Source organism: Cervus canadensis, chromosome 2 (assembly GCF_019320065.1).
Source record: "Cervus canadensis isolate Bull #8, Minnesota chromosome 2, ASM1932006v1, whole genome shotgun sequence".
Classification (NCBI taxonomy): domain Eukaryota; kingdom Metazoa; phylum Chordata; class Mammalia; order Artiodactyla; family Cervidae; genus Cervus; species Cervus canadensis.
In genome coordinates this window covers 66,305,779-66,325,614 of record NC_057387.1, presented here as the reverse complement: position 1 = coordinate 66,325,614, position 19,836 = coordinate 66,305,779, and the positions used below count along the sequence as shown (strand labels likewise).

At 41.1% G+C, this 19,836-nt stretch overlaps 1 protein-coding gene across 3 annotated transcripts in view; it reads right to left on the bottom strand.

The window, feature by feature from the left end:
- The window catches only part of CRYZ (crystallin zeta), a 27,710-nt gene extending 7,894 nt beyond the window's left edge, over positions 1–19,816 (bottom strand). The window contains exons 1-5 of one of the 3 annotated variants that reach the window (XM_043460954.1): positions 19,703–19,816; positions 14,838–14,961; positions 13,058–13,210; positions 9,257–9,420; positions 3,762–3,813 (exon numbers count right to left, since the gene is read on the bottom strand). In XM_043460954.1, coding sequence (XP_043316889.1) covers positions 3,762–3,813; positions 9,257–9,420; positions 13,058–13,210; positions 14,838–14,948 — 480 coding nt within the window. In that variant the 5' untranslated portion in view covers positions 14,949–14,961; positions 19,703–19,816. Of the gene's footprint in view, positions 1–3,761; positions 3,814–9,256; positions 9,421–13,057; positions 13,211–14,837; positions 14,962–19,021; positions 19,161–19,633 lie in introns of those variants that run through there. The other 2 variants (XM_043460956.1, XM_043460955.1) reach the window with 2 other exon arrangements.
- Between the last annotated feature and the right edge of the window lie 20 nt (positions 19,817–19,836).

Below are 19,836 nucleotides of genomic sequence, written 5' to 3'. Positions count from 1 at the left end.
GAGTCCCTTGGACTGCAAGAAGATCAAAGTAGTCAATCCTAAAGGAAATCAGTCTTGAATATTCATTGGAAGGACTGATGCTGAAACTGAAGCTCCAACACTTTGGCTACCTGATGTGAAGAACTGACTCATTGGAAAAGACCCTGATGCTGGGAAAGATTGAAGGCAGGAGGAGAAGGGGACGACAGAGGATGAGATGGTTGGATGGCATCACAGACTTGATGGACATGAGTTTGAGCAAACTCTGGAGTTGGTGACTGATAGGGAAGCCTGGCGTGCTGCAGTCCATGGGGTTGCAAAGAGTCGGATGCAAGTGAACTGACTGAACTGATGTGCAAGATATGGTTCTTCATGCATGAAACTATGTTCTAAGGAAGGGGGACATAATAAACACATGAAGAAATAAATGAATAAAGTAAATTCAGAGAATGAAAAATACTTGAAAAAAATAAGTGTATTGGGTTATAAAGAGATAGAGAACCAGGCCAATTAGGTCATCAGGAAAGGCATTCTGAAGAGATCTGAATGGAGAGAGGGACAAGCACAGTCCGGGACAGGTCTGAGATGCCTGCTGGAGAATACTGTAGGCTGAATGGGCACGGATATCCTGCTGAAGTGGGAATGAGCTTGGGGCATTCAAACGGCAGAAAGAGGGTCAATGTGGCTTAAGGGCGGGACATGCGGAAGAGAGCAGAAGATGAGGCCAGAGAGGCACAGAAAGGCCAAGGCACACACGGCCTTGGAGGTAAAGACTCTGGATTATATTTAAGAGCCAAGCAGAACTACTGGAGAGTTTAAGCAGGAGAGGGATATGATCTGAATTAGGCTTTTAATAGAACATGCTAATTATACGGGAGGCAAAAAGAAGGTAGAGGGAAATGGGAGCAGGAAGATCAGGACTTCATCAAAGATTGGAGGTGGGAGGTGAGGAATGGAGAAAAATCAAGAATGTCTCCTAGGTCTCAGGTCAGAATAACTGCGTAGATTGACTGCAATGAGGAAGATGAGAGAGGATCAAGTTTGTGACAGCATCAAGAATTGACTTTGAACACACTGAATTCTCCCAACTGAAGATGCTCAATCATTAGTTGAATATGATAACAGACTTGAAAAGAGTTCAGAATTGGAAACATAAATTTGAGAACCATCAGTTTATAGACAGTACTTAAAGCCACAGGATTGCATGAGATCACTAGAGCACTAGATAAATGTGCTTAGCATAAAGGAGAAATAAAACTATTTTAGGAATATAGATAAAAGCAATCATTTAAATTATAATACTAGGAAACATGTTTGGTCCCATGCCAAATGAATGGTACAGATAAGGGTCAGCCCATACATTTAGAACAAGCTTTCTCACACTTGGCACTATTGGGCCAGGTAATTCTTTGCTGTGGGGACTATGCTGTGCAGTGAAGGGTGCTTAGAAGGAGCACGCCTAGTTTCTGTCCACTGGATGCCAGACCCTTTCATCCAGTTGTGACACCATCAAATGTCTCCAAGTGGGAGAAGAGATGGTATGAAATCACCCCTTATTGAAAACCACTGATTTAAAGGAAGATACAATCACTATGGACTGGGCAAGATAGAAGAGAATTGAGATGAAAAAGACGATGGAAACTAATTAAAATTGTAACAGAATCACGAACTCCCAAGCCTGAAGTGAGACCTTAAAGACTGTACGGCACATGGGAGTGAGGAGCCTGAACCCAGTTGGGTTATGCTGAGGATTTGTTTGATTTAACCAAAACAAACACAGGGAACTCACTGTGAGTGTGACAGACATTCAGTTCCATGAAATACCACTACACCATGGGGTTAGCATGGCTGATTTTTGCTACTTTAATTTCCACTTAAAAAAAGGGGGGGGAGGCCTCTAATAAAACCGTGTTTTAACCTAAGAGATAATGTAAATATTATGCTCTAACTACTTCAAAGGGGCACTCAAGACATATTTTAAAGGAGTTGCTTATTCTATTCTTGTCAACAATTATTTTAACAATATTTCTTCAATAGATTATATACCATTATGTGTCAACTATTTTTTCTTCTATTTATTTTGCTGACAATAAAATAGGGCACTCCCCACCAACATATCCGGATGTTGGCTGTGTTCACAAATTCTGCACCGTTTTAAATACACAACATAATCCCAAAGGAATTTGATTTAAATGAGGACAGAAAGTACAAATAGAAGCAAGACAAAACCCAGCACTTTTTCCCCCTGATGGGCAGAGAGGATCAGAAGCGCTTCACACACCAGGTCGCCAGCCTATCCCTGCCAGCCAAGGATTTAACAAACTCAGCCAGCACAGAGAACAGTCTGGATTTTGCCTTTAAAAAAAAAATCATGATGAAGCGACCTGGCTTTTTACAAAAGGGTAAAGGGAATAAAAAGAGATTTTCTTTAAACTCGTCTCTCCCCTTCCTACTGAAATCTCTCTTTTTGATACAGAGCACAAGGTTAGCTCTGTGAAAGCCGAGGCAATTTAAATAAATGCATGTTGGACAGATTCTGTACTTATTTAGCATTAGGTTTACTTATTTAGGGCTAAATTTAATTTAACCCCCGAACTGCCTCTTCAGTGAGGCTAAACAACAGGAGTTTTTGACAAGGGTATGTGTCATATTTTCTCAAGCCCCAGAAAGACAATCTTGGTGTTTTTTAAGTAAACAGTTTATCTGTGAAATCCTTGAGTTGATCTATTGGAAGTACATAGGAAGCTGGGCCTGAAATCTCATGATACATCCACGGAAAGTAACAAATATACAGAGGTCTGAATTCTCTGTATTACCTGTCCACTTTTAGAGGTAAATGCATTTTCAGGATGCCTCTCATTATGCCGGGAAAAATCTGCCATTAATAGATTACTTCTTTCCATCTCCTCTCTGAAATATAGTGTCCTGAAAGGGTTAACCTGCTTTCTCATACATCCAGCCCCAGGCCCTGTATTTTAAAAAGGCGAAATCGTGTCTCCAAAATTTCTAAAGCCTCTACATGCAGGATAGAGGTCATGTGGATTTCTTGTTAAATTCCAACCTCAGAGCTCTAACTTTTCCTCTAAGCTCCTCGGAGGCAGATTGACAGCTAGTTTCTTGAAGAGCTTTCTGACAGCTCTGTGTTGGGTGATTTCACTGCAGGGCTGGTTTGATAAGTTCTGAGCATTCCCCACCCCCCACCCCCCACACCCATTAGCATTTTAAGTTGTGGGTTGTGGTGTGAAGGACACAGCTGTGTACTGTGTACCCTGCGAATGTCATCAAAGCGCAGCAGGCGAGCAGGAAGAGCGCTAGAGAGGATGAAGAACTCACAGTGTGGCTTTGCTGAGCTGTCTGGGGCAACAGAGGTAAAGCTTTAATGAGCCTTAGTTTTCTTATCTAAGGGGATGTGGAATTTATATTAACCTTAAAGAACTGTTTAAAATTCTAAATAAATATCCTTATAACATTCACTTCTTGAAAAGAAAAACAAAAGCCCGTTTATCTTGGTCCATACCCAACACAGGTAGAAAACCTAATGCATACATTTCTGATTAGGTAATCTGTTGAATTTATTAACCAAGAAATGCTAAACGAATATGATGGGGAATCACCTTCAGAAGACAGAATCTAAAGTCTCACTACAAAAAGAAAAAAGTCATCACCCTTGACCATATTTATAAATTTTTTAAAAGCAACTTAAAGGAATATAATGTGAAAGCCACAAACATAAGCTCTAAAAAAAAAAAAAAAAAAAAAACTTAAAAGAAAAAAATACTTACTCCTCCACTAGCTCCATGAACCAGAACACTTTCTCCAGGTTTCACACAGGCACTGAAAAAGAAAACACAGGTTCATCACCTTACTTTGGAGCTAATTAAGCTCAGTGTTTGTCATAATTCTTAAGAAAATTCTACCTTCATTTCAACCAACAGTTACCCAAAGAGGAAACTCATCCTGATAGACAACCCGAGATATTCTCCACGCTCCCCAGACTCAAACAATGGTTCTTTAGAGCCACAGATAAAAGAGAACATTCAATTCATTTATTCATTCAACAAATGTCTACTGGGAGTCAACCAGTGTCAGATATTGTTGGGGTGCCAGGATCATGTAATTGTGCTACCCGCTAAGAGGCTTTGTGGATGTGTCAAGGGAAATTGCTTCACCTAGAACTGGAGTCTCCCATTCATTCCCACAGAAAGTGTCTCAGAAAGGGTCATTATAGCTCAGTCTTTTTTCCATGGTTCAGACTCACACCTGAGTAAACGCAGCAGCTGCTGTCTTCCTTCTCCATGCCTTTCAACACCGGGCTGCACAGCCTGCAAGCCCTTGTTTCAGAAACCAATGCTGAGTCAGCGATGGGAAGACAGTAAGAAACAGAACAAGTCCTGTCACACAGGTTCCCCTACCACCCCCTAAAGTGCCCAGAGCCTCTGGTAAAATGACATATTCTTTTGACTTCTGGTTCACCCACTCCTTTTCTACTATACTAAAAACAAGGAACATGCAGCAAGACACAGGGATGCTTTATCATTTCACATGGACAGATGCTGACGTCACAGGCCAGCAGCGGCTGTGTGGTCCAGATTTGACTCTCAGCGAGGATCCTTGTTTACCATGGGGGGGTGGTCATCCTGTAGAGTGGAGAAGGAAATGGAAACCCACTCCAATATTCTCACCTGGAAAATCCCATGGACAGAGGAGCCTGGTGGGCTATACAGTACATGGGGTGGCAAAGGGTCTGACACGACTTAGCGACTAAACCACACCCCCCTGTACAGATCTTCTGTTCAATCTGGGAGTGAGAACACAGTCACCCAGAGTCCTGCTCACGGCCGTGTGCCAACAGCTGACAAATGGCAGCTGTGAGTCAATAAATGAAGTTTCTCCAACATGCTCGCTTGGAGATGGGGGGTTGAGCAAAGTGAGTTAAACTGAGGGTTTGGAGTGATAAACTGAGACAGCTATTACCAAAACACTTTGACATTTTAAAAAGTAAAATACAAAGTTAAGGGAATAGGATTACTAATGTTATAATCTGGGTCATGAAATATTTCCAATGATTTTTTTTCCAAATCTTATAAACAAAAGTTTCCACACCCTAAGTACATTGTCCTAAACCCCTGGGCCTGTAGCAGGTGGAGAAACAGCAGGCTAACTGTCTATTGGGTCTCCATGGCTACCACCTTTCTATCCTCGTGTAGTCACTGTGATGGTTAATTTTAAGTGTCAACTTGGCTGGGACATAGTGCTGGATATGGGTCAAACATTCTGGATATTTCTGTGAAGGTGCTATTTTGGATGAGATTAATGTTTAAGTAAGGAGACTTTGAATAAAGCAGATTATCTTCCATAATAAAGTGGCCTGGCCACTTGAAGTTCTTAATAAAACAAAGACAGACTTCTCCTAGAGCAAGAAGAGATTCTGACAGCAGATTGTCTTTAGACTTGAACTGCTACTCTTCTTAGGCTCTCCAGATCTTAGACTCAGCAAGACTCCATGAATCCATCCATCAATATACACATTCTGTTGTTTCTGCTTCTCTGGAGAACACTAATAGTCCTCTGCCCCTGGGGCCTGTAGCCGGGTTGGAGCAGGGGGCCTGGACTTCCATGCTGCTGTGTTACCCCCTCCTACTCACTGAAGCCTAGGACCTGGCTCAGAGGTTTCCTTGTTGTTCAGTCGCTAAGTCATGTCCAACTCTTTGTGACCCTACTGTCTGCGACGTGCCAGGCTTCCCTGTCCTTCACTATCTCCTGGAGTTTGCTCAAACTCACATCCATTGAGTCAGTGATGACATCCAACCATCTCGTCCTCTGTTATCCCCTTCTCCTGCCCTCAATCTTTCCTAGCATCAGGGTCTTTTCCAATGAGTCAGCTCTCCGCATCAGGTGGCCAAAGTACTGGAGCTTCCAATAGGTTTCTTCTTCCACCCCAAATTCAGCCCCAACCTGAGAGATTTCAACATTCATGGGAAGAAAACTCACAATTCCTGAATTCTCCTCCACTTCTACCACTCTCTTCCCACACCTAGTAGTCATCCCTAACCATTCTACCTGAGGAATATCAGACACTAATAACCAATATTGATCTCCTGTTCCGATTCTGTAACCCCACATTCCCTCAAAACTTTTTCTTTGGCTTCACAGAGCTTGCTGTCTGCTCCTTTTCTGCCCTCTTGCTGCTCCTGCCACACTCCCATCAGCCTGGATGCCACGGGACATTACCCCAACTTCTCTCTTTCTCTCCAGTGTTCCCATTTCCTTTGTGCTCTTTCAATTTGCCTCTAATGCTCCAGCCCTGGATTAATATTATGGTCTACCTTCCCTGGATAATGTATCCAAATGGCTAAATACCCTAAGAAAAAAATCACATGACCATGCATTTGGGACCACTATAGTTCTGATTCTCAAAAGGTCACTTTGCTTCCTATTTAGTTATGAAAATGAAGCAATCACATATGAGTTCCTTCAATGCCTCACCTCCCTGCCCACAAACTTTCCATTAAGTACACCAATGCTGAAAGGTTGTTGTTGAACCACAAAAGACGCTGGGATCCTTGGCCTCTGGAGGAGAAGAATTCAATCTGGGGCTAGAGATGAGGCTTGATGCTTTTGTGTTATAATGTTTTATTAAAGTATAAAAGAGATAGAGAAAGCTTCTGACATTGATATCAGAAGGGGGCAGAAAGAGTGCCCCCTCACTAGTGTTAGCAATGGAGTTATATACTTTTTAGTTAGTTATTACAATGAATCAAAAGAATGTCTGGAGGTTGTAAAGATCTTACTAGACCCACTCCCATAATTTACATTTTAAGATAACAGGATTAGCCAGAAGGTCTTTTCCAGAAACTGTCCTCAGGCAGGATACATTGTTGTTATATAATCCTTAGTACAGAGTTTAAACTGAGTTGTTTGTTGTGTAATCATCAGTTAGAGGCTTAAAGATAAAAACTGACTTATGTGACTAAGACCAAGGAATGTAGAGGAAAAAAAAAACTTGTCCTTTCCTCCTTGAGAATTCCAGACCCCTCTCTCCTTGGGGACCCCCGGACTTATCAACCTGCCCTAGGAATTGACTCTCACGGCCTCTTCCAGGTAGCCAATCTCTCTACCTCTGTGCTAAGTCCAATCCTTGCCCAGCACAAGATCTTGTTACATCTGCTACTCTGCCCTCTTCTCCAAGCTTCCCATCTATTTCTGCTAGATCCTTTCTTAGCTATAAAAATGACCAAGTCCTGTCCATCTTAAAAAAAAAAAAAAAAACGCTTTTGTTCCCACACTCTCTTCAAGTATTTTTCCTACCTCTTCTTGCCTGTCTCCCCACTTTTTAAGAGTAGTCGTCATTCAAGAATCGATTTCCTTTTTCTTTCTCAACCCATTCATTCAAGCTTCGCTCCATCACTCTACTGAAAATGATCTGAGGGAAGCCACCACTGATATCCTATCACTAAGCCTGGCTGTTATTTTGTTCCCAAACAGGCCTCACAGCTGCACTGACAGCTAGGTTCCCTCCTTGGTAGCAACATCAACTCCTACCCCTAACCCCAGCCGCACTAACTGAGCACTTGTTCTGTACTATTCATGTACTAACAACTTCACAAGCATTACCTCATCTAATTCTCACCACACCCCAAGGTGCTTGCTATTATTATCTGTATTTTTCAAGTCAGTAAACTACAGTTGAGACAGGAAAGCGACTTGACTAGTAGTAGGTGGAGACAGTACTAAAACCTAGGCCTTCCTGGCTTCAATACCTATGAGCTTAAGGGATGTTTAACAGACTCAGTGGCCTCTAGACTCTCTTGGCCTTGGGTTCCACTCCCTCTGCCTCTCTCAGGCCTCTGTCCCCTACCTCTGACCACATTCGAAATGTTAATGCTCAGTACAGTTCCAGTCTCTCTCCACTGTTGTTCTCACTCCGAGGAATTTCAGTGACTCATTTTGTCAGCCCTTACCACATGCTGACAGCCCCCGATTTAAAGCTCCAGCCTTCAAGTTTCAGACTCTTTCATCCGACAGGCTGCTGGACTTCTCCATGATGATGCCTGTCTCAGCTTCACGTCCAAAACTGAACTCAGTTTCCCTTTGAAACTTTTCCCTCCTTCTCTTTGTCAAGTCAAACATTACCCGTTATAAAGCTGTAAGCATTCTTAAGCTCTTTTTCTCCCTCATTCTCCACATGCAAATAGTTACCAAATATTTCTGACTTTACCCCCTAGATAGTTATCCTTTCCTCTCCACCTCTACCATGAGCCTTGCTCTGGCCCTTAAGTATTAATAATGTCCAGAGGGTACTTTTGTAAGATTCTCCCATGTCTTTCTCCACTCCTGTCATGACATCCATCCTTCCCGTAGCAGATGAGTAATCCTAATAAAACACATATATGACAATATCATTCTCCTGAATAAAACACTACATGACCTCCAAGTCCTTACAGAACAATAGGTGAGTGCTATAATCTAGCTTTTTACAATCTGAGGTGCACCTATTTGATAATGACAGCTAACATTTACTGAGAGATTACTATGTTCCAACTTTATTCTTCACCACTCTTTGCCTTGAAATCTTCTAACAAAAGCTAACTGCTATAGCTCTTTTCCCCAGATACCCCGATGTTTGCTCCCCACACCAGCTCTTCTCATTCTCTAGAATACCCTCCCTACTCCCAGCTACCCTTCCCCAGGATAATATTCTCTGATGCTTTTCAAATACCTAGAGAATTTGATTAAAATATAGATTCTCAGGTATCAGCCATGGAAACTGACCAGGGGGACTAGGGTAGAGCCACTGTACTTTAAAGTTGCAGCAGTTAGTTTCTGGAGCTGGATAACGAGATTTTTGAACCATGGCTTTAAAATAATCTAAGACTTATGCCTTGCCAGGAAGCCTGACCTCATTACCACAGGCATGTCCCTTGTGATCCCGTAAATCCCTATGCACATCTCTACCACTGCCCTTTCCACACGATATATAATGTGTATATATATATAAGAGTAGTAATACTCTTAACGTTTCTCTCCCTTACGAGACTGTGAGCATCTTAAAGACAAAGATGGGGTTTTGCTGTTCTTGTCTTTTTCTTCAGTGATTAGAACAATCTACCAAATGAGCAGAGTTTCCGCTCCATAAACCTTAACGGTAACTTAATGGGAACCAAAAATGACCAATGGGTAGACGGGTGGTAGGAAGCATAAATTATATATTACTTTCCTCCAATTAATATCGCCCTCCTCTGGTGCTGGTTATAAAGCTGACAGAGTGTGTTATTACCTGTGGAGCAGAGCTCGATAAGCAGTAAAGTATGGGATGCCGATGGCAGCTCCTTGTTTAAAGTCCAGTTTTTCTGGCAGTGTGTAAACAGTGTGATCGGCTGCCAGAGCATACTCAGCATAACCCCCAGAGATCGTCCTGGTAGTGAAAACTCTGTCACCTTTCTGGGGAAAGCAATAAATTAATAAATGCTTCAGGGATTAAAAAGGTTGTCAGCATGGGTGTAATTCTTTAGAATGCAACATTTATAACAAGAAATAAAATGAGTGTTTATATATTGTTGTCTACATCCTAAGGTCTCATAAAAACAACTTCAAAATACAGAACATTTTAAAATGTTTTATTAATGGAAACTAGGAAGAAGAAAAATCAAGGGAAACAGGAAAAATAAGAAAAGAGAGAATGTCCAGAATGGTCTAAAGATTATGATGATAACTTACCTTTATTGACAGCTTGCTGTGCAAGGCACAGCATTAAGTGTCTAATGAGTGTTATCTAATTTGATCTTCACAACAGTCTATGAGGAAAACTTTCATTACCTCCCTTTAGATAATCCCACTTCAAAGATGAGGAAATGGAGGCGTAAATAAGTTCAGTAATTTGCTTAGATCAAGCAGTTAATAAATGGCAGTTAACATAAATGTTTTTTATCCAATAATGGGGAGAAGAAACAAATACAATGTAAGGTTTCTTCCAAACACCTGTTCTAAATCCTTTCTGTAGGTTTGTTCCCACATTTCCCTCATTTTTCATGCATGGACCAAAAGGCAGGCAACTCTGCCTGGATCCCAACAACAGAGATGAGCCAGAAAAGTGTCTTGACCTTTTTGCAGCACCAGAAACATATAACAAACTCTCCATAAACGCCTGCTGGGTCCTCACTACTGGAAGGCAGATGTGTAACTGGGGGTAAGGCCCCATGCAAGCACTACAAGCTGGCTCCATGTGACCTGCACACCAAGGAAATTAGACTGCCCAGCACAAGTACCTCTTCTAAATCCCGTTTCTTGAAGAATAAAAAAAGCAAATAGTTCTTGGAATAAGCAAAACATTAAGGCAATAACTCTCAATACACCTAAATTTGCCCTATAATACAACACTATAGGGTGAGGTAGACACAGAAAAAGTTCCAACGGCACCCAGGAGTCAAAGACAAGCATCACTGCTTGACAGTGTTGCCTTCAAATGGTCAAGTAAGACTAACATCAGATTAATCTCGTTTTTACAGCTTAAAAACACACTGCATTGACTTCAATATAATTCCAACCTGTTTAAGAATCCACTATGAAAAGCAGTACTTTTAGTTCTGTGATGGATATTAATAGCAAGACATTCTCCCTAATCTCAAGCTTCTTAAACTACAGGAAGAGGGAAAAAAGGAGAGAGAGAATTTTAAAGCAAGGCAAATCTGATGAGCCATCAAAGACAGGTACGAGAAAAAGAAAGAACTATTTCGAAGTTGAAGGAATCAAGAACAGCTAGACTGAGAAACTAGTATCTGAGTTAGGTCTTGAAAGATAAGGGGCTTCCCTTGTGGCTTAGCTGGTAAAGAATCTGCCTGCAATGCGGGAGGCCTGGGTTCGATCCCTGGGTTGGGACAATCTCCTGGAGAAGGGAAAGGCTACCCACTCCAGTATTCTGGCCTGGAGAATTCCATGGACTGTATAGTCCATGGGGTGGCAAAGAGTCAGACACAACTGAGCAACTTTTTCACTTTCACTTTCAAAGATAGGACAAGATCTTGAAAACTGGAAGTGGGAAGAGATGCTAGCGATAAAGGAAACAAAGTTAAGTCAGGGAACTGTGATAGGAAGAGGTGCTGAGAAATCACCAGCATGCATTCCCAAGGAATAACAACAGTGTGGAATTTAACAGTTTCGGGAGATAAAAATGAAAAGAAATGAAAGCTGGAGGGTAAAAGCCCCTGAACCCATGTTTATGAGCTTTGATTCAGTTCTGCCAAATAGAAGAGCCAACACAAAGACACAGAGATGAAAGAGCATGGGACATGCAGGGAAGAACAAACGGTTATTACTAAAGGATAAACTACAGAGTGAGAAGGAATGGGAGATAAGAATGGAAAGATGGGTAGGAGAAAGAGCACGAAACAGTCTTCTTTTGTAATATAAGCATTCAAGCAATACCCTGAAATCTATAAAGAATTGATACAAGATTTGAAACACAGTGTAAAACAATCTAAATTACATTTTAGAAAATTACTCCTTATAGAGCAAGGATAGATTCGAGGGGCTAGGAGGGAGGGTGGTAAGTTAAGTGTCTGTTATAAAAACCCAGAGAAGGGACTATGTAAGATAACCAGAACTACACTACAGTGGGGAGGAAAAGAGGAGAGAGGAAACAGTCCCAGTAAGGGAGAGCCGAGTGAGGGATAGATAAGCCTCAGAACCCAGATGTCACCAAGACAGCCCCACACAAGCAGCAGCTCTGTTGGGAGAAAGAGAAGCTCAGTTTTAGACATGAGTAAGAGGTTCCTAGAGTTTGCTGATGTGGGCTCTGCATCACATCTGTGATGATGTAAATGTTCTCCATCTCCATCTCCACTGTCCAACAGTGGCCACTAGACACTTGGTTCTATTAAGCAATTGAAGAATGGAATTTTTAGTTTGAATGGAATTTGAATTTCAAACAGCCACATGTGGCTAATGGCCACCATATTTGGAAAGAACAGGTCTACCTTCTAAGCTAAAGATATCACACTAGATAATGGAAACTGAGGGAGCAGATGAGCCCATCATGAAGAAGGAAGAAAATACAAAAGGCAGAGTCTGCATAGGGTCAGTGGGTGCTGGGCAACACCAAGATGTGAGGAACATCCAGAGAAAAAGAAGCTTGAAAAAGGATGCTCAGAGAGGAACGGGAGGTGGGGGTCGGGGGGGAGACCTGGAGAATATAATGTCACAGAAGCTGGAGAAGTTTTTTTTATTTTTAAGAAAAAGTAAGTGGCTGAGAGTGTCAAATGTCCCAGAGAAGTCAAGACAGATAATAACATAAAAGGACCCATTAGCTTCAGCAATATAGAGGCCATTAGCGACATTAGTAAACATCGTCTCAGTGAAGCGGTGGGGGCAGGAGCTAGACTGCCAAAGGCAGAGGAGTAGAAAGCAAAAGGAATTTTCCTGGCTTCCTGGGCCAGATCCTGTTAATCTTCGCTCAGTTCAATTTTGGTAAATGTGCTGCCACAGCTGAGCAGGTCAAGGAATGATGAGGACAGATGCTAGAACATGAATATGCTATCTAGGTTTTTTATATCTTTTTGCACATAAATAACAAAAGCTCTGATCATAACTCATAACATCTACATTGACTCAGCCACCTTGGTCTGAATCATAGCTCTAAAAATGTATAGGTGACCTTGCATTTGTTCATCTTTTACTTATTCAAAAGAATTAGCCTTCCCTTTATTTTGTGGAACTAAATTTTATAGAAGGAAAAAAAAGAAAAAATTATGTTGGCTGTGTATTATCAAGAGTTAGGAAACAATATAATTTCCTTGCTTATTATATTTTTTCCTTAAGTATTTGTTAAATCAAAGGATCACAGTTCAATTCTATGGGGATGTGGAGACACAGAAATTACCCAACACTTATTCCCAACAATGCAAACAAGCAAGGTCCCTGGATAAAAGATAATTTCTTTTTTGACTAGAGGAGTCCCCCAAGTGGCAGAAATTGTGTAACAGGGCCTTTTAAAGACTTAAATACAGACACATTTTAAAGCTATGTCAAAATGTTAAAAAATATACATATTAAGCTAAAATAGAAATAATTAAAAATGTAATACCTTGAAAGCAGATACACTCTCTCCAACAGCTTCTATTATCCCAGCCACATCAAAGCCAGGAGTATAAGGTAGAGGTGGTTTTATATTGTGAGTGCCAGAACGAATGTATGTGTCCACTGGGTTTACACCACATGCTTGGACTTTGATGAGAACCTGCAATGACAATGTACTTCAGTTCATACAGAGCAGTTAGGCATTCATTCAGCATTATCATAGGACTGGAGTGGAGTGATCATGGGAGCTACAAAAATAGAGGAAAACCTTGCCTTCAATGAGCTCACATTCCAGTTTTAGAAATCACCATATAAATAAAAACATAAGGCAGAATGGTTTACGTGCTCTACTAAAAACATCTGGGGAAAACAGTGTTGGGGATATCTGAGGGGGTGTGTGCAGAGACCTCTGCATGCTCATCAAACCTATTTTCTCCTCCTGGACAGGAAGGTAGGAAGAATATTCCTTCCTGGCTCCTTCAGAGTTATAAGCAGTCAAATGGAATGTAAACATAGGTGACGAAAGCTACTTTTGAGACTGACCCACAAAGTCCTTCCTAGGCAATGTACATAGTGTTTCCACCCTTTCTTAGTGACCTCAGAAGACAGGTGTTGAAGGCGGCAGAGCCACACAAGGGAAGAAATACAGGTCCCTATATCACTTTGGAAGAAAACTCTATCCACTGACATTTTAGAATTGTGGAATTTAGCAAATGAGAACCGAGATTTTTTAACTTTTTATTTTATACTGGGATATAGTCAATTAACAATGTTGTGATAGTTTCAGGTGACCAGCAAAGGGACTCAGTCATACATATACATGTATCCATTCTCCCCCAAACTCCCCTCCCATCCAGGCTGCCAACCACTGAAATTTTGAGGCTACATCTATTATAGAAGCTCATCTGACCTTAATACAGAATGATTACTTCTGCTATCAAAGTATGATAGCCTTATGAGGCCTTATGAAGGAAGTGGTATTTGATCTAGATCTTAAAGGATGAGTAGATATCTTTCAGAATGGAAGAAGGATATTTCAGGTTAAAGGAACAGTATGTGCAAAGACAGAAGGAATGAAAGGGCCTCTTGGGGAAACCAGATAGAGCTTTACTGTCACAGCAGTCTACTGAGAAGAAACGATAAGAAAGAAATCTTTGTCAAATCATAACCAAACTGTAAAAACTCTCATAAGGCTTGCTAAGGAAGTTAGACATGGGAGCGATGGGAGGTGCAGTAATAAAAATATATAATTTTTATTGAAAAAGTATATTATTAAAGTCACTGGAAATGATTAAAATCTATATTTAAAATCTCTTGTATGTAAAAAAGCATGTATGCAGAAGAAAATTATTCTCCCCATGCATAAAACAAAGATCATGAAAGATTGTAATTGAATAATCATGACTCCATTCAGAAAAATCCAATTACTTCACTACACAGATGATTTTCAACTTAAAAATTTTTCTTATGTTCTTTCTTTTTATACATTTACTTCACTAGTTAGAATTATATGTTCTCTTTGTCAGAGCTTATAAGTGTAAACAGTACAGTGAAGTGAAGGTAGCTCAGTCGTGTCTGACTCTTTGTGACCTTGTGGACTGTAGCCCACCAGACTCCTCTGTTCATGGGATTATCCAGGCAAGAATACTGGAATGGGTTGCCATTCCCTTCTCCAGGGTATGTCCTAATACAATATCTTTATAAATCAGTCTTTCGAACATTAACTTCATGTGCTAGAGACACACACTCAGTATAATTATTGCCTGTTTTTAAGTAATGATTTCCACCTGATGGTCTTTTGGAATTGGTACAGCAACATCTGACTGGAGTTTCAGCACTTCTGGTCCACCAAATTCAAAAACTCTAATAGCTCTCATCAACTTCTGTCCAGTCGCCATGGTGATCTAGATACTAAGAAAAAAAAAACAACAACATATTGTCATATTGTATCTAGGCTATCACTGTGTTTTTCCCCCTGGAGGGGGAAGATCAAACAATTTTTCAAACAACAATTTAAATCATGAGCTTACCACTGATCTCATTTCATGTTTAAGGACCTTTCATCTTACAAATCCTTCAGCTACAAAGCAAAATGCTTCATATTATTTCCTGTAGGGATTCAGTGCTTTCAACAAGGGAATCAAACATACAAACAAAAACATCTGGATAGATGATGCATGATACAATTATTTTAGGTTTCATTTTGTGTAAGCTTGGGCTATAAAATCTTGGAAATTCTAGGAGCTAATGTAAGTTTTCTTAACATTAGATAAACAGATCTTCTTTTGTTAGATTACATTTCAGATATAGAGAGAAATATAAAACATACAATAAACATTTACCTGCTACCCAGCTTTAACAAACCTTACCACTGTAAAAACTCAGAGTTAAAATAAGCTTTGAAAGGTAAAGAACATATATATGTATATATATATATAGAATTGGGTAACTGGAAATCTTACATCTATAGAGATGTAATGAAAGGGCTTTGTCTGACCTCCATAATTTTGCTTGTCTGCTATGACAATTTCTTGAAATTAACCACACCAAATATTGCTAAACTCTGCCACCACCAGGAACATCTTTGCTAACTTCTGGAATAATCATATTCACCAACCACGAGCAGCTGAAACATCAAAAAGAGTTGCAGAAACTAAGACTTGAGGTGACAGAATTCAGACTTTCACTGTACTGAAGCCCAGCACAGGACTCCTTGGAACAAAGCTCATGCTGACTATAAAATGCCCTTCCATGTGTGGGGGGAATCAAACCACTTTGATGGTGTTATTAATGGAAAGTTCTTGATATAATTAACCAAAAGCTGTGCCATTTTAAAACCCTTTATTCAAAATGATTTAATATAGTACCTAGTACAGAAGAGAAAATAAACTCTCCATTGCTAAAAGGCTGTTTAGCAATGAAATAGCCTAAAGGGCAGTATTCTGATTAAAAAAGGGGGTGGGGTCAGAAGCAGGTGTAAGCCTCACGCACGCAGAGCAGCAGGGCAGTCTTAGGGTAAGAAGCTTCTCGCAGGAACTAGGACCGGGGAAGAGGCAGCTCATGCCCTACCTACCCAGAAGTCTCACTCCTGCCTTTCTGTTTGGATCTTCACTCAAGCTGAGTATTTCTTAAGACTTGAAAGCAAAAATATATATAAAGAAAATAAAACAGAAAAAGAAAAGGTTGTACAGACCAGAGTATTCTACTCTGAAAATAAGAACATAGCTCTTTTTTTCTCCTTTTTGTCTTCAGCATGGTGTTGCGAAAAGAGTGCGGGCTTTGGAATCTGACAGCTCTCAGTATGAACCCCAGATCTATCATTTACTAGTCATGTGGCCTTGGGCAAGGCAGTCACTTTTTTTGAGCTTCTTCTTTTGAAAACTGAGTTCTACTCAGGGATACTATGCAAGAGCCAGGGCAGGTATGAAGCACAGAACCCGGCAAGTGTTTACTTCTATACATAGTGATATCATGGTTCCTTTCCCCCCAGTGTCTCCTTTCCAATTTCTTATTCATTAAGATATCTTTGGTTCTATAATCCTATAGTCATCTTTGATTTAACAATATTTATAGGACTGTTGTAAAATCAAGTTCTTAACCTCAAATAGTTCACAGTCCAGAGAACTACTCAAACAAAGCACGAATACCAAACATTGGTTGTTATTCATTCAACATGCATTTTTGAACATTAACTATAAGGGAGGCACTGTGCCAAACTCAGAGCACAGAGGGAAAGGATAACAAGCCCCAGACTCCCCCCACTCTGCCCTCATCTCTCCTCAATGCATGTGCGCACACGCACGCACGCACGCACGCACACACACACACACACACACACCATGTTAAGAGGTGTAGCTCTCTTTCCACTTTCAATATTTACTTACTTCCTCCCTATTTATTTCTTTCAAGCTCTCACATCTATCTTCTCACCAACAGACATCCCTAGTACCCTCAAAAAACTGTAGCAATAATAAAAGCAAAATTACCCTGAAATAGGATCTGTCAAAAATACCTAGCACATACATTTTTTTCCTCGCATCTGGACATTTGCTAAGTTGGAAGAAAAGAACAAAGCAAGGAAGAGCCTCACCCTTAATTCTGGATTTAGAAGACCCCACCCCCAGCCCGGTCTTGCCCAGTACTACCCCTTAACCTGTGGAGCTCATGAGGAAACAGGGCATGACCTTGGAAACTCTTCTACTTTGCTTCTGGTGGTCTTATTTCCAGCTGAGCCCTTGCCACTATGATTTCTCAGGCTCCAATCTGCATTCATTGCCTTTGAACCCCCTCAACTACCTACAGGATCATCATCTGCTTCATAATATAGGTGCTATGCTAAAAAATTGTTAACATAGTAATTATTATTCTTAAATCTTTGCAATACCGGATTTCTTCTAAACAGCACATTTTTCACATCCATTAAAAGGATTTTCACGATAGGTAGAGAAGCAACAGTTATTAAAACCACCATTTAATTGTATGCAGAACTGGAAATAAAACCACCATCCTTCTTATGGATGAGGAAACATCTCAGAGGTTGAGATTCACCAGGGTCACACTGAAGCAGAGCTGAAACCCAACACCTTAAATGTTATTGGGCATTTTTTCCCCCTTAACTGTCAAATCCTTTTCATCTCACCCTTTGAAATATTGGCAGAGAGGACCTTTAATTTCTTAAGAGACAGAATTTATAATGATGATAGTGAGACAGACTGAGCTAGAGATATGAAATTCAGCTAACCTGCAGGTAGCATTTCATATTTTATGATTAAGACATCTACTTTCAGTCTGAAATTTTTGAAATGCCCATAAGTTAAGGGATCTACTAGAGATACACAGAATGTGATTCTTTCAGGAAAACTATAATAATAATAATAATTTTCCTATCTATAAAATGGGGCCAATGCTCCCTAGCATAGGATCCTTGTGAAGACGAACTGCAGCAGCACATGGGGAGTGCTTCAGAGCATGCCTGACAGGCTATAAGCTCTGTTATTCAGAGTACATCATTTACAGTCAGCAGCAGGCTTATCACACTGCTTGTGTTTTTTAATTAAAATGCACTTTAGCAGGTTTTTTATTTATCAAATATAAACTTTGAATCAGAGCACCTTGGTTTATTGTTCAGTTTTACTTTTTAACCTATGAAATGTTGCCAACCACGTTTGCAAATGGAGGAAATACAGAATTTAAAATTCTTCCTTCAACACTGATCTTTTTCAAGCTATGCTTGAATCCATTTGGTTTATTAATTTTTTTTCTTTTTTCTTTTTTTCATTTGGTTTAAATGAAAATTAAAGGGATAGGGAAAAAGTTGGAAATACATTCTCACATAGAATGAACAGATCGATTCACAAAGCCAAAGCAAAGACATATTATTAAAAAAAAATTCTTAATTTTCAAGAATTTCTAACAAGAAAAAAAAACTTGGAAAGAGAATCAAACATTATAAATGTGCTACAGTTGATCAAGAATGACTCACAGTAGCATATTTATTCTTAAACCAGAAAAAAAAATTTTTTAATTAAAAGCAGCCAAAGAAAAGTCTCTTCTTAGCTGAATGACCTTGTCAGAATACTCTTCATGGGCCTGGCTCTTAGTACCCACTTCTGATTAGGAGGGCAGGAGGAGTTGATCAGATAGTTATTCTAAACCCCTGCAGGTGTTTGGAAGAAAAGATTGGGTGGAACAAACAAGCTGCTCCGGCGCTGGGGGAGCAGGGCTCCGTGTGATTTCCTACCGCTGACCAGGCACTCACGGAGCGTCCCACTGGTTTCAGTGGGAATCACACAGCCATTTTCCACTAACGCTGTGCTATGCTCAGTCCAGTCGGACTCTTGGGGACCCCATGGGCTGTAGCCCGCCAGGCTCCTCTGTCCATGGCATTTTCCAGGCAAGAATACTGGAGTGGGTTGCTATTTCCTCCTCTACGGGAATCTTCCCAAGTGAGGAATCGAACTGCCTCTCTTACCTCTCCTATGTTGGCGGGCGGATTCTTTAGCACTGTGCCACGCGGGAAGCCATTTCCACTAGTTGCTGACAATCAGTCCAAACTTTAGCCTTTCAATGGCTGAATCATTAACATCCCTTCCTTGGTCACTGAGATAAGTCTCCTCTAGAAACGTGTACATACCCAAAGATGTGCTAACAGGGAATTTTGTTTTTTGAAGAGTCTCCTAGATGAGGGTCTTGGCGGGGTGGAAGGGGTCTACACAATTCTCTCCAAGACGTCATCAAAGCAGGAGGAAAGACCGGAGAGAAGGAGCCCTAGGAAACCCGAACCCGAGTGGCCGCGGGTCACAGCAGCCGCGAGAGGCTGCAGGAATCCAGAGCCCAGGCCGAGGGGAAATCTAGTGGGGGCAGGCAGGCAGAGGCTGATGGGTGGGCGCCCCGCAGTGGGACCCGAAACGCTGACCCCGCCAGTAAGCAACCGGGCTCTCAGGACCAGCAAGTCAAACTGCCCTGGTGACCTACGGGTGATTAACTTGCAGCCCCCGGTGCGGAGTAACTTTGGCCACAAACTCCTTATCCCATGGTTCTCGGGGAGGACGGGACGCAGGAAAGGAACGCAAACAAAACCCACCTCGGTTCCTTTTGGACGAGCGCTGGGGAAATCCTCAGCGTGAACTGAGGGACTTTTAAAACCACTTACCCCGTTGTAGAGTGGAAAATCAAAATTTGCGAGCGTCCCCTGAGATTGCACGGGGAAAAGCGGGCGGGCCCGGCAGGCCACAGCAGTTTCAGGCTCCGCCTCGCCCCGCCCCAGGGGCGGGTCCCAGGAAGGAG